The sequence below is a fragment of the Puccinia triticina genome, chromosome 6A, assembly GCF_026914185.1.
Source record: "Puccinia triticina chromosome 6A, complete sequence".
NCBI classification, from domain to species: Eukaryota; Fungi; Basidiomycota; class Pucciniomycetes; order Pucciniales; family Pucciniaceae; genus Puccinia; species Puccinia triticina.
Window position 1 is genome coordinate 3,026,691 of NC_070563.1, and position 13,090 is coordinate 3,039,780.

General features: G+C 44.5%; 1 protein-coding gene across 1 annotated transcript; it reads right to left on the bottom strand.

Annotated features, from left to right (window-relative positions):
* Positions 1 to 9,633: 9,633 nt before the first annotated feature.
* On the bottom strand, positions 9,634 to 10,942 carry PtA15_6A379 (uncharacterized protein; the record flags this gene model as incomplete). The annotated part of the gene is made up of 4 exons (XM_053170077.1): positions 9,634 to 9,998; positions 10,072 to 10,110; positions 10,214 to 10,648; positions 10,765 to 10,942. The coding sequence occupies 4 exons, from the start codon at positions 10,940 to 10,942 to the stop codon at positions 9,634 to 9,636; spliced, it is 1,017 nt and encodes a 338-aa protein (XP_053021305.1).
* Between the last annotated feature and the right edge of the window lie 2,148 nt (positions 10,943 to 13,090).

A 13,090-nucleotide genomic window follows, 5' to 3' on the forward strand; every position in this document is an offset into this window, starting at 1 on the left:
TCACGTTTCAAATATTGTTCCACATCTATGCATATGTCGCGTTTCAACTGATTGTTTCACATCTATGCATAGGTTTGCTCAAAGTGATTCAGGAGATGAGGAATATTTTGATTCCGAAAGACTAGGAGAGAACGTGGCTTCTGGCCTCATTGGCGAAGACAAAATTGAACTAGAGGAAGGCAATTTAAATGACATGAGCGATGAGGGCGAAGATGATTGATACACTTCCAACTCATGCAAGCAGAGCTTATCCAAGGTAAGCAGCAATCTCCAACCAATACTTTGTTTGAATTATTACTGACATGAAACCAAAAACAGTTCCGAGCGATTTCCCAAAAGTTAAATAAGTCTCCTAATTCAAGGGCTCTTTTCAGGGAGATCTGTAGTGATCTCGATTGTTCTAAGCCACACAGTGTTGGACAAGATGTTTGGAACCAATGGAATTCCACTTTGGATCAATTGTCAAGTATAATGCAATTCTCAGCAGCAATGTAAGATAATTCTCTTCTTATTTTTAATATAGATTGTCCTTACTGAATTGCTGATTGGTTACCTTTAAATTTAAGCGTTGAGTGGCAGAAAGATAGACACCACGGTCCTGCTTGAAGAAATCACATCAACCAAGATGATCTTGACTTAGCACAAGACCTGGTTGGGGTTCTTCAACCTTTCTATGACATGACCCTTCAAGTCTCAATTAGCGGGGCCACTGTGGTAGACGGAAAGGTTCCACTACATCAAAAATAAAAAAAATCTCTGTTTTCTTTTCTTTACATAACATTCATCAGAAATCATGGACTATGGCGCAAGGACGGGACTCTACAGGACTAGAAGTTACATTACAAGCTACATATACACCTCACCTCCTATTACAACCTCACGTTTACATACACAACCCAGCTGCAGGACAGCTACAGATACTCATTTACACTGCATAGTATATACATACATTCTAAACTAGTGGATTTTCACAACTGACAGCTGCAGGCGACATCATAGAAGTACCACATTAAATCCCTCATGTTCTGACCAATCATAGTCACTCATTCAGATGTTTGTGCCTTCTACACGTCATGTACATTCCTGACCAACCACATTCACTCATACAGTTTCCCTGCAGCTGAAATCCCTCATACAGGGCTTCCTTGTAGCTGAATTCCCTCACATTTGTCTATATAAGGAGCTCTCTCCCCCCCCTCAGTTGTCTTTCCCTCAGTTCAGTACCCACCTATCACATACCCCACAACATTACATACCATCCAAACCCTTTACACATTATAACAACCCTTACCAACTCAATAAAAACTGAACTCACTCTCATATTCTCATATCTCTCATCTCAGTTCATTACTCACCAATTACAGTCACCCAACATTTACATTTACAGTTTACATATACTTAACAACCTACATACATAACAACCCTTAAATTAACAATAACAACAATTTATTCAGTGTCATCAACAAGCTCATCTTGAACCAACCAACCCTATCACTTCATTAAAACTTGCCAAGCTTACCTTGGTGGGTCTTGTTATCTGATAGTATAGAAGGGCAGAGTTTGCACCTCCATCATCCCCTTCTCCATTCAGCAAAAGGTTCTCAGGAACACTTTTGAGTCTTACACCGCTCGAATTGCCGACATCGTTGTCCTCATTGACCAGATCACTAGCCATCTGTCTTCAGCCATCTCGGAAAAGCGTGATGAATATGCCCCGGCCTTGGAAAAGAGTGACAAATATGCCCCAGCCTTGGAAAAGCGTGATGAATATCCCCCAGCCTTGAGAAATGCCTGTCGGGCTGGACTTCAGCTCACTAATAAATACTATACTCTGACCGACTGCTCGCCATTATATTGGGTTGCTATGAGTATGTATTTTCCATTGTTTCTGCTAAACTAAGATATTACTGATCGTGGTTCTACAGTCTTGCATCCTTCATTCAAAGACGAGTACTTCAAACTCGCAAAATGGCAACCAGAATGGATCGAAGAAGCAATCAGGCTGACTCGTGAGATGTGGGAAGCTCACTACAAACCTACACCTCAGACATCCGAATCACAGCAAGCACACCCTGGTATAAAGGTGAGTAAGATAATTATATCATAGATTCATACTTGATGAAAATTTTTGCTAACCTTCTTTCCTTTCCAAACTAAAGCCTGCAAAAGGAATTCTGGCAGGTTTAATTGCCGCCTCAGAAGCTCGAGGAGGGAACACCCTGGTTGATCCGATTCACATGTGGCTTGCAGGGGGTTTGACTTTAACCAATGAGGGACAGCCGGTGAATCCCCTCAAATGGTGGTTGCAAAAACGTTGTGCAGGGAATGATCATGGCGGTCTGGTAGAGATGGCCCTTGATGTGTTAAGCTGTCCTGGTCAGCTTTTTGTATCTCAAATGGGGGTTGTTGATTGGTGTACTAATGGCAACACGCTTATACACAGCAACAACCGTGGATGTTGAACAATTGTTCAGTTTTGGGAGGGAATACGTTTCCGTTAGAAGGCACTGTCTCAGTGCTTCATCAGTCACCAAAGGTATGACCGTGGCGTTTTACTCCAAGACAAGGAAAATAAAACCTGGAGTGTTAAAAAACTGGAAGTTAAATAAGGAGAACCAGGCTAAGCAAAAAGGTAAAGGAAAATCGGTGAGATGAAGCACAAATTTTCCTTTCTGGTGTTTTTTTTTTTTATTCATAAAGATAATCTGGTGTTTTTTTCTTTATTCATAAAGATAATCTCATGAAAATAAGCACGAGTTGAGTTTATGAGCTTACTTAGCCGCAAAAATAACTCCACACCTGGAGGTACCTGCAACAGGTACCCGGGTACCTGCCCCAGGAAGGTGCGGGTGTGGGTGCAGGTGTCCAGATTTGGGCAATTTTTGGGAAGGTACCCACACCTGCTACAGGTACCCAGGTATCAACTGACATCTCTAGTCCCAAATCAATTCTGACTGAATTTTGAATCACTTCTTCATCCACTTTGCAATTCATTTAGGGATTAGTTACTAATCCACATCAGGCCCGCATTCAATCAAAACTCACATAAAATTCAGCTCTGGCACTCCCTGGGGAGTGGGAACATATCTCCCCTGGTGATCCCTACTTCAAAAATTTATCCAAATTGGCTGTCAGTTGGAGTCAAGCACTTTTTGTTTGGTCAGCTTGTGGGGAAATCAGCTAGGTTTGGGGAGGACCAGAATCAGAAAAGGAAAATTTTAAACATAAACAAAACTACTGGAAAGAGCAATCTGGAATTTCAAAAAATTTACAACAGTTGCAACTCAGCCTCCAGACAGTCCCTAAAACCATGTGGCTTGCTCAAGGGTTATATTTGGACAATGAAGGGCAGCTGGTGAACCCCCTTTTATGAATGTTATGGTCTAGTCTTGGGAGAAAAAGGGGTCATCAAAGGCATCCAGCACAGTTACAGAAAATGGGTACAGTTTGGCACTCTCTGGAGAGTGCATCAAAATCTCCCCTGGTGACGGAGGAAATCCAGTGCCAATGTTAGAGATGGCACTGGGCACCCGCCGGCAGGTACCCGTCACACTTCAGCACATAATTCTATGCGCCTGCAGGCACCCATGGCGGGTGCCGGGGTTTCCATTTGATTAAAAATAAATGCAGGGAGCTGCACGCGCGCAATGGGTACCTGCAAGCGCATAGAATTGTGTGCTGAAGTGTGACGGGTACCCGCCGGCGGGTGCCAAGTGCTAGCTCTAAGTGCCATCTGGAACAGGCCTCTGTGATTATTTCCGAAATACCCTTGGCTAATCCACCAGTTTAGTGTTGTGAGATGTGGCGCAGGCTCTGCAGCGCAGGCTTCCATGTACATGTCACAGAAAGCAATCCTATATGGTAGATTGCAGGATGAGGAAGCAATCTGGGATCTCCAGGCTCTCAAACCTTGAGATTGCTTTCTGTGACATGTACATGTAAGATATGCACATGGATGCCTGCGCTGCAGAGCCTGCGCTACATCTCATAACACTAAGCTGGTGGATTGCCAAAGGGTGTGTGGGAAATAATCACAGAGGCCTGTTCCAGATGGCACTGAATTTCCTCAGTCACCAGGGGAGATTTTGACGCACTCTCCAGAGAGTGCCAAACTGTACCCTTTTTCTGTAACTGTGCTGGATGCCTTTGTTGAAAGTAGTGTAAGAATTAATGAAAAATTATCAAACTAATCCACAAATGATCTGAAACTGATCCTGATTTCATGCATAAAAAATCCAGAATTCATGCAGAAGTCAACTGGAACACAACAGGAATGCGGTTGAAACCTTTAAGACACAATGGTCACAATCAAATTATCATTCAATTTGAACTGTTTGTTAATTGAGATGAATTCTTGAGGCTCAATTCATATCATTTACATGCGCATGAAGTTGTTCATTTTTTTCACTTTGCTTATGTAACTGTCATGTGCATGTGTGTAAGGGCCTGTACCATAGTGACCCGAAAAGCAGTTTTTCGGCCGGAAATCTGCTTTTCTTACAGAAAAAAGTTTCCCCTCAAAAACATGTACCACAGCACCCGTTTTTGGGGGGATCCAGTAATCAATTTCCTTCAGAAATTGCCAATTTCCAGAAACAGGTCTGACCCTGTTTTCTCAAGCAATTTCCACACTCGCTGCGCCCGCCCGTCCCACCTCTTGGACGATACAACACTCTCATCCCAGATAGTCCTGCCACCAATACAAAGTATTTGTTTGAGAGGAGCTCTGTCCTCCACCCTCCATGACCATCTATCATACAGGTCCAAGAGGAATCCTCCCCTCTTTCCACCTGATATAACTTGATCGGTCCAAGAGGAAGTAGTGGACTCTGGAGTGTTCCCCTTGGACCGATACAATGTATAGGTATTGGTCTGAGAGGATCTGTCTCCTCTTCTCCCTTGGACGGAACAATACTTCCTTCATATCACTCAAAACCACCCCTTCTTCCTCTCCACCCGATTTAACTAGATTGGCTTGAGAGGAAGAAGGGGTGTTTTCCCCTTGGACCAATACAATTTGTCTGGGGGGGTTTGTCTCCTTTTCCCCTCGGATGGAGCGGTCACAGACTTGTCTGCCTCTTCCTCTCTGACCAACACAGCTTGATTGGTCTGAGAGGAAGGAGAGGTTTGGCCCTCCTGCCTTCCGTTGTGGACCGATACGTGTTTATCGGCCTGATGTTGAGGAACCCCATCGGCCTCATACTGCATAATATATGTGTTATGTATGTGTGTACATACATAGTCCGAGCGGAGAAGATTCTTGCAGCAAGGAACTCAGTGAAGGAACTTGTGGTTATGGTACACGTTTATGCAGAGCTGTTTTTATTGCTTGATAAACAGAATATTGAAAAAAAGAAAGCTGTTTTCCTCGCGCGGGAAAAACAGATTTTGTATGGTACAGGCCCTAAGTTTGTTACAAATTGCAGGCTGGGCCCCCCGCAGATCAACAACGTGTACACACCTGTTAGAATGATGCAAAAGGCCCATCTGAATTGTCATATTTCCCTAAAGAAGGCTGGTATCATCTAGAATTGAGCCAAAAAAGGATGAAAGTAGGGTGAAAATATGAGTCAAGTAAATCTTGGAGGTGTGTGGTCCCAGATTTGTGTCTGTTTGTTTTCCAATTTCTCCATGCATATGCATGTGAGTTTTATTCCACTTTGACAATTTCACCTTTGTGTACGCGCGTGAATGAGGGTGACAGATCAATGGATGGGCCTTTCACAGCTCCATTACAAATAAAAACCAGTCAGAAAGCCATGAAAACCCCCACAATTCACATTTACGTTGAGTGAAACCCCTTTGACATAGAGAAATTGATCAACAGAAATTTGCCATAAATGAATAATAATTGGGCATTGATTAGCTATGATTTTGTTACAAGTTGTAATTAAGTTATCATTAGAAAATTGAATGGTTCTATACAACATTGCACAAGTTCCTGTGACAATTTGGCATCACTTCTGACACACTTTGCATTGACTTCTGAAGACTTTATCAATCATTTCCTAATCCAAATCTGACTCAAATCAGACCCTGAACAGCATAAAATTAGACTCTGGCACTCTCTGGAGAGTGCATCCTGACTCAAATCAGACCCTGAAAAGCATAAAATTAGACTCTGGCACTCTCTGGAGAGTGCATCCTGACTCAAATCAGACCCTGAACAGCATAAAATTAGACTCTGGCACTCTCTGGAGAGTGCATCAAAGTCTCCCCTGGTGAGTTGTCCAGGTATGTTTTTTCCCTATCGTTTCTTTGAAACTCAAACAACCATCTGACCAACTTGTGTACAAAACAGAAACAAAAGTGGACATCAAGAAATCATTCCACTTTGGTTGGGATTAGAGATAGTCATTTGGGACCCGGGTACCAAGCGGTACCCGGGTACCGCACCGCTTTTTGGCCAATTTCAGGTACCTAGTACCAAACCCGGCACCGCCTGGGAGGTACCACGGGTACCGCTGGCGGGTACCGCGGGTACCATCCGTGATATTTTTTGGTGTGGCAGCGTCCTACTGTCCTGCTTGCTCCATCCAGTTTGTTGCCGTCCTTTGCGACAAGCTGGAGGGCAAACAGGCCACTGTTCGCCGGGAGGGACTCCTCCCGGCAAGCACTGGCTCTCCTCTTTGACCGGAGGAATCCCTCCGGTTGAGGAGGAATACACACCTCTGACCGGAGGAATTGATCCATCCGATTGGAGGCATGTACACCTCTTTGACCGGAGGAATGGCTCCGGTCAAAGAGGCAAGTCCACCCAGCGAGCTGGATATGCGTCCAGCTCACCCGGTGGACATCCCTAGCTCCCTTGGAAGATTCCTCTCGGCGAACTGGATACATATGTATCCCGCTTGGCGAGGGGACTCCTCTCCAGCTCATCAAGAGGTTCTTCGGCGTCCGCGAGCTGGATACAATATATGTATCCAGCTTTGCGGGAGGAGTCCCCTTGGCGAGCTGGATACGCCGAGAGGAATCCTCCCAGCTTGCTGGGGGGCCTTCGCCGAGCTGGATCTACCGAGTCCAGGCTCTCAATCCCCCGGGGGGTGGGAGGTACTTGTAGGCGGTACCCGGGTACCGCACCAATTTCCGGCCAAAACCCAGTACACCCGGGGAGTCCTTCCACAAGGATAACCCGTAGGATCCACGAGGAGTCCACGTGGTAGCCACGCGCGAGGTCGGACCAGCGGCTGTTGGTCCACACGTTCACGGGGTCTCCACCAAGTGGATCACGGGGGCACCTCGTGATGGCCCCGAGGATTCCACGGATACTTACAGATGCGTACCCGTGGAATCCACGTGGCCACGTAGGCGGGCCAGTGAAAAATTCAGCAGAAGCGCACCTTGTTCAAATGTATTGCTCATGGGACTCGAACCCACACCCAGGCTCGGAGCTCGTAGTGGCAGTGCCATACAACTCGACTATTTCACATTGTCACATATGGCTGCTTTACACAATATCAACCCCCCAAGCGATGGTTTGCGATCGGGTTTGCGATAGGTTTTTTTTTCAAGTTTTTTTTTAATTTTTTTTTTTCCTCTATTCAAAAAAAAAGTTTTGTCAGACTTTCAAAACCTCAGGACCAGCCTGAGGTGGTCTTGGCTGGAAGTAAAAAAAAAAGAAAAAGCCGTGGAACCGACGTGAGCAATGAGCTGACGTGGTCTCCACGTGTGCCAGGAAGGCACATCGTGGAACCGACGGGGAAAAGTGTGAAGCCCATCGGTTCCACGTGGAAAAAAAGCGTTTTGTGGAACCGACGAGCTTACTGAGGGGTTACCGAGCTGATCCTCGTCGGTCCCACGGATTACCCTCCTCTCGTCGGTTCCACAAACGGGCGGGGCAGGAAGTACCCCCGCCGTGTACCTAGTACCGCACCCGGCACCGCTGCGCGGGTGCGAGGCGGGTGCAAGGGGGTACCCGCCAAGCGGTACTAGGTACCCGCCGCGGGTACCGAATGACTATCTCTAGTTGGGATTATGTTTTGGTTAGGAGGCACTGTCTCAGTGACTCATCTCTCACTCAAGGGATGGCATTTCCTTTCTACTCCAAAAGCAGTAAGATACCAAATGGTGTGTTGCTTACATGGAAGATGAATCAGAGGAAACAAAAGAAACAAAAAGGCAAGGGAGACAGTAGGAAGAATGAAGAGAGTTTTGAGGTAGATAGCTATTAAATTAGTAATAAATACTTAGAACCAGTTTCTTGTAAGAAAAAAAAATGATAAAACAATGGTTACCTGCCCTCTGCAACCAGGTACCTGACATCTGGTAACTGAGTAACTGCTGCAACCTAATTTAGCGGGTGCAGGTCTCCAATTTGAGTGAAATTTTAGGGCAACCGCACCCATGGATTGGCGGGTACCCAGGTACACAGTGCCATCCCTAATTTTTATGTGAATTAAATTTGTGCTTTGATTGCGGACAAGTACTTTGATGAGTTCTGGTTGAGTTAAAACTGAGAATTGACTCAGTTTCAGGGTATAGTTCCATATGGTTTTTTGAGGAGTTCCAGATTAGTTCAGAATGAATGACATAGCAATTATCAAAAAAAAAAAAAAAAAAAAAAACTGGATGACTCCAAGGTGAGCTCTGAGTGAGTTCCAAAGGACTTTTGGGTGTTTTCCACATCAGTCCCAGATGAGTTCCAGACCAGTTATGAATTTTATACTTCACTGTTCCTCACTCATTGACCTATATTTGCCAAAAACATCCAGCACAGTTGTACAAAAAACACACAAATGGCACTCTCCATGTTAAGATTGAGCTCAGAGAAAAGAAGGCAAAAGGGGGGGCTATCCTGAAGAGACCAAGGATAGGACCAAGGAGCTGACAAGTGGTGGCAAGATTGCAAGAAGCTCTGACTTGATGATCATATCTCAAATATCAGAAGCAGACATATGTAGAAACAACTAGAGAGCCCCCTTGCAAGATCCAAAGGGGGCCTAGACAGATGGAAATTAGACAGGAAGTAGACATCTCACTTGAGATGAAAAAAAAAAACAGACATCACACAGAGTGATGGAAAGGTTTTAAACAGAGTTGAGAGACTGTGAGCGGACCAGAGATTCAGAATTCTGACACTCTAGAGGATGGGAACAGATCTGCCCTGGTGGTTGGTGTAGCAGATTCCTTTTGGCGCTAACACTAAACAAATTGTTAGCGCAGAACAAAAAAGCTACACTACAGCTTGGTTTTAGCAGAATAAAATCCTGCTAACACTGTGAATTACTGGCCAAAAAAATCAACGCTATGCTAGTATGTAGGGTAGCGTAACTGCCCATTGTTGGCCTTAGAATTAGCGGACTGTTAGCAGCGCTAAGTGAGGCTGCTTTTTAACAACCACACCAGGTACCCGCAGACCTGCTTTCTTCCACTTTAACAGTTGAGGTTTTTATAGGGCAGTACCTGCACCTGTGGTGGGTACCTGGGTGCCAAATCCAGCGGATGCTTGGAGACCATCCAGCAGATGCATTCTGGGGAAACATCCAGATTTGCACAATACAAGTGTCATCCAGCAGACGCTTCCTGCAGCGCAAGAGCTGGACATCCGCGGACATGTCCAAAAGGATTTCCATTTGGCATCCGCGACGCCCCGTGGTCTAGGGGATTTGGGACTGAACAGACAAACAGGGAATATTATTTTGACGTCTTAACTTTTGAAAGTTCAAGCGTTCGGTGGTCACACAACAACTTGTTTAGCAGCGCAATTTCATGATCGAATAAGAAGTAGCGTTCTTGGTTTGAACTCGATATGAGTGAGTTCACGAGTATAACGGGTAGGTTGTTATACTTCCCGTTCACGTTCAGCAAATGAAAGAGTAGCGTGATCGCGACTATTCTTGTCTGAGAAGATACGTTTTTCGGAGGTGGACGCGAGAAGATTTCGTCCAAGACTTTGCCAAGAAAATATCTGACATGATTGCGGTAGTCGATATCTATCATCGCAGCAAAGTCGCTCAACCTCGGTTCATCGTTTACCAGGTTGGCCTCTCCCCATATTCCTGAGCAATAACCCGAGGTGTGTAGATTGTACATGGTCAGATGGTTTTCTGATGCATATTTTGGATAACTTACGGAAATTTGCAGAGAGACCCTCATTGGGGCGAAGGAGCTCTGAAAGAGGGTTTTTTTGCAATAAAATTTTGGTATTTGTAAGTATTTGAATACATGCGATCTTAGAAAAAGACTTGATTGGTGAAAACAGGTGAAAACACACCCGAGGCCCATGGGGACGTTTCGATCGGCTGTCGGCTTGACTTGGACATAAACCGGATTCGCGAATACACACCCGAGGCCCATGAGGACTGTCGGCTTAACTCTGACATAGTGGGCTTCATCATTTCCGAGATTTCTTGAGTGAGGTCCTGATCCTCGTAATTTTGCAGACGAAGAGTGTGAAGCGCATGTAGGATTTCAATGTGAATGTCTTGGTATGGGCGATGGTTCTCCATTGTCTTGGTGAGTGCTTTGCACCATTCCTTCAGATGTTCCCGAGACATGTATGTCTGGTAAAGGAGATGGTGGACCGCTTGATTCACAAGGTTAAGTCGCTGTTCGTTACGATTCACGGAATTAGCCATTTTCCCCAGATTTTTGAATCGGGTTTGGAAATAGGCAATTTCTGCTCTATCTGGATCCATAGGAATTCGGACTTGAGTAATAGTAGTCAGACAAAGTCAGAATCAAGGGGGTCACATGCGAGTCCAACAAGCAAGTGGTGGACAGGAGGCGGCCAATGAAAAAACTGAGCGAGGTGAGAGAACATACTGTAGCCAGAAGCTGATGATATAACGGGTTGATCATCCTGAAATTTATCCACATCATCCAAGAAGTTACCCTCAAATTTACTTGGAAGCCAAATGAGTGATACGGGCTTCTTGCAGTCGGTGTCGATTGTGAGCTGGCTTACGAAGACGAAAACGAGCAGAAAATGAGGAAGCCACATGGTCGGTCAAAGGATTGCCTTGCGGCTAGTGATTATGAGGCGAGCTAGTGACCTGCATCTGATCCCACGGGATGCTTGTGTATCATGAGGCACCTATTTATGTAAAAAACATCCTGATACACAGCCTTACACAGCCGGGTCCAGGTATACATACCAAACAGTCTGCGAATGCAAGTTACAACTTGTTTGATCTTAACCTGAAACTTGAATCTATCCGGGTGATTTTACGGCTGGTCATTCGTGTAACGACTCATTTGACAATTTGTCGGATTAGCTAACGGTTGATGACGCATTAGCGATCGAATTGTGGCTATGCTGATTATTAATCATTCCGTTGATGATTACGGTTCCGATCTGCATCGGCTATGACGTATTTCATTTAACTTTCATTTGTGGTTGCGCTTCGTTTTCTGGTTACCTGTTTCTATTTTTGAGGGATTGTTCCCTCCCTTCCTTTCCTTTTCTTTTCCTTATCGATATATTCTTTATCTTCCTCATCATTATCCTTTACCTTTATTGTTCCGAAGAAATCTTTAAACTCGGAAAGTTAGAACCTTTGAACATTGTGAATCAAGTTCGGTTGCATCCCGCATAGAACTTGAAATCTTATCCATTATTCAAGCATCAGCGAATTATCCTCTTGGATAATTTCATAGCCAACTTTATAGCGAACTGAATAATAGGGTAGCCTTCACAATTATATATCGATCATCAACAAACAAGGATATTATTATATAATTATACATATATACAAAAATTTTTGGCATGTCTGAACCATTGGTCATTTCGCCGATAACTCCAGTTAGAGTTTCTCCAAGGTTCACCCCTTCCCCTCCCAATCACTCTTCATCTGTAAACCCGATCCCTATTTGACCACAATCAACTCCATTTTTCTCCTTCAATACACCATCCCCTTTCAATCATAATTTGCCTTCCTTTATTAATTTTTTGCCTCGCCCGATTCCTGGAGTCGATCTGCCAATTCCCGGTGTGGACATGCCTATTGCTGGTTCCAGCGGAAATCACCCCATGAATGATTCAATTGGAAATCGCGCCGGCCCAACTGGGAGTCAAGACAATGTCGCCGGTCCGAGTGGTAATCAAGATGACAATTTTTCGGCTCTCCTTTCAAATTTGCGCGTCGATAATTCGGCTCAATCCACACTCATCAGTGATCAGGCGGCGTCAATTGCCTTGTTGAACGCTCAAGCTCGACAGGACAAGAAAGCAATCAAGGATCTTCAAGCCGACAATAAGAACATTAAAGACATTTTCCATTCTGAAATTATTAAGGTCCAGTCGGCGCAGATCGAATCAGCGGCTCATCTTTGTGGAATGGTCGAAGGATTTAAGGAAGCGATGGACGGTCGAATGGGTTGAATGGAGGTGCTTCCAACATCGCAGGATCGGCCTAGGTTTTTTGTCGAGCCTCCTCATCAGGCCAATATCTATTTTACCGGAATGCCAAAGGAAACTAATAACTTTTGTTTCTCTATGAGAAACATCTTTGAGCGCATTGGTGATCAGTTTAACACAGAAAAACAGAAGATTCTGTGGATTTCGGGTTATTTTCGTTCGGAGTCTGGTCGAATGGACAAAAGCGTTCCGTCTTATGTTTGGTGGCGAGGTTTGCTTGGCAAAAACGCGGCGGTTCTCAAGTTGCCCACGTTGAAGGCCTCGGCTAGAATGGATTATGTTTTGCCGGAATTACGGGATTCTGAATCTTTTTTGGAGTCAATCAAGCATACTTTTGCAAATCGCCATGAACTCGAGCAAGCAGAGGCGGCCTTTCACGCCGCAAGACAAGGAAATCGATCTATCGAGGAGTTTAACATTATCTTCAATGCTCTTTGTCGTCCCCTCGAATTGACCGACCGATCTAAATGTTTGGCTTATGATAATGACAGCTCTGTTTATGAAACTAAAGGTCAAAACCGTAAATTTTATATGTAATTAAGGTTTGTAGACCCTTGCACTATAACTGTGCTGAAATAAAACACTGGTAAAAATAATACCAAGCTTGTTACGTGGTAATTAGCCACTACAAGGGTTTTTCTCTCTTTATGTAAGAGGTAAAAGGATTTATTATTAATAACAGGGAGTTGAGGCGTAAAAATAGCTGGTAAGAGCTTAAGCTGATTGGCTGCT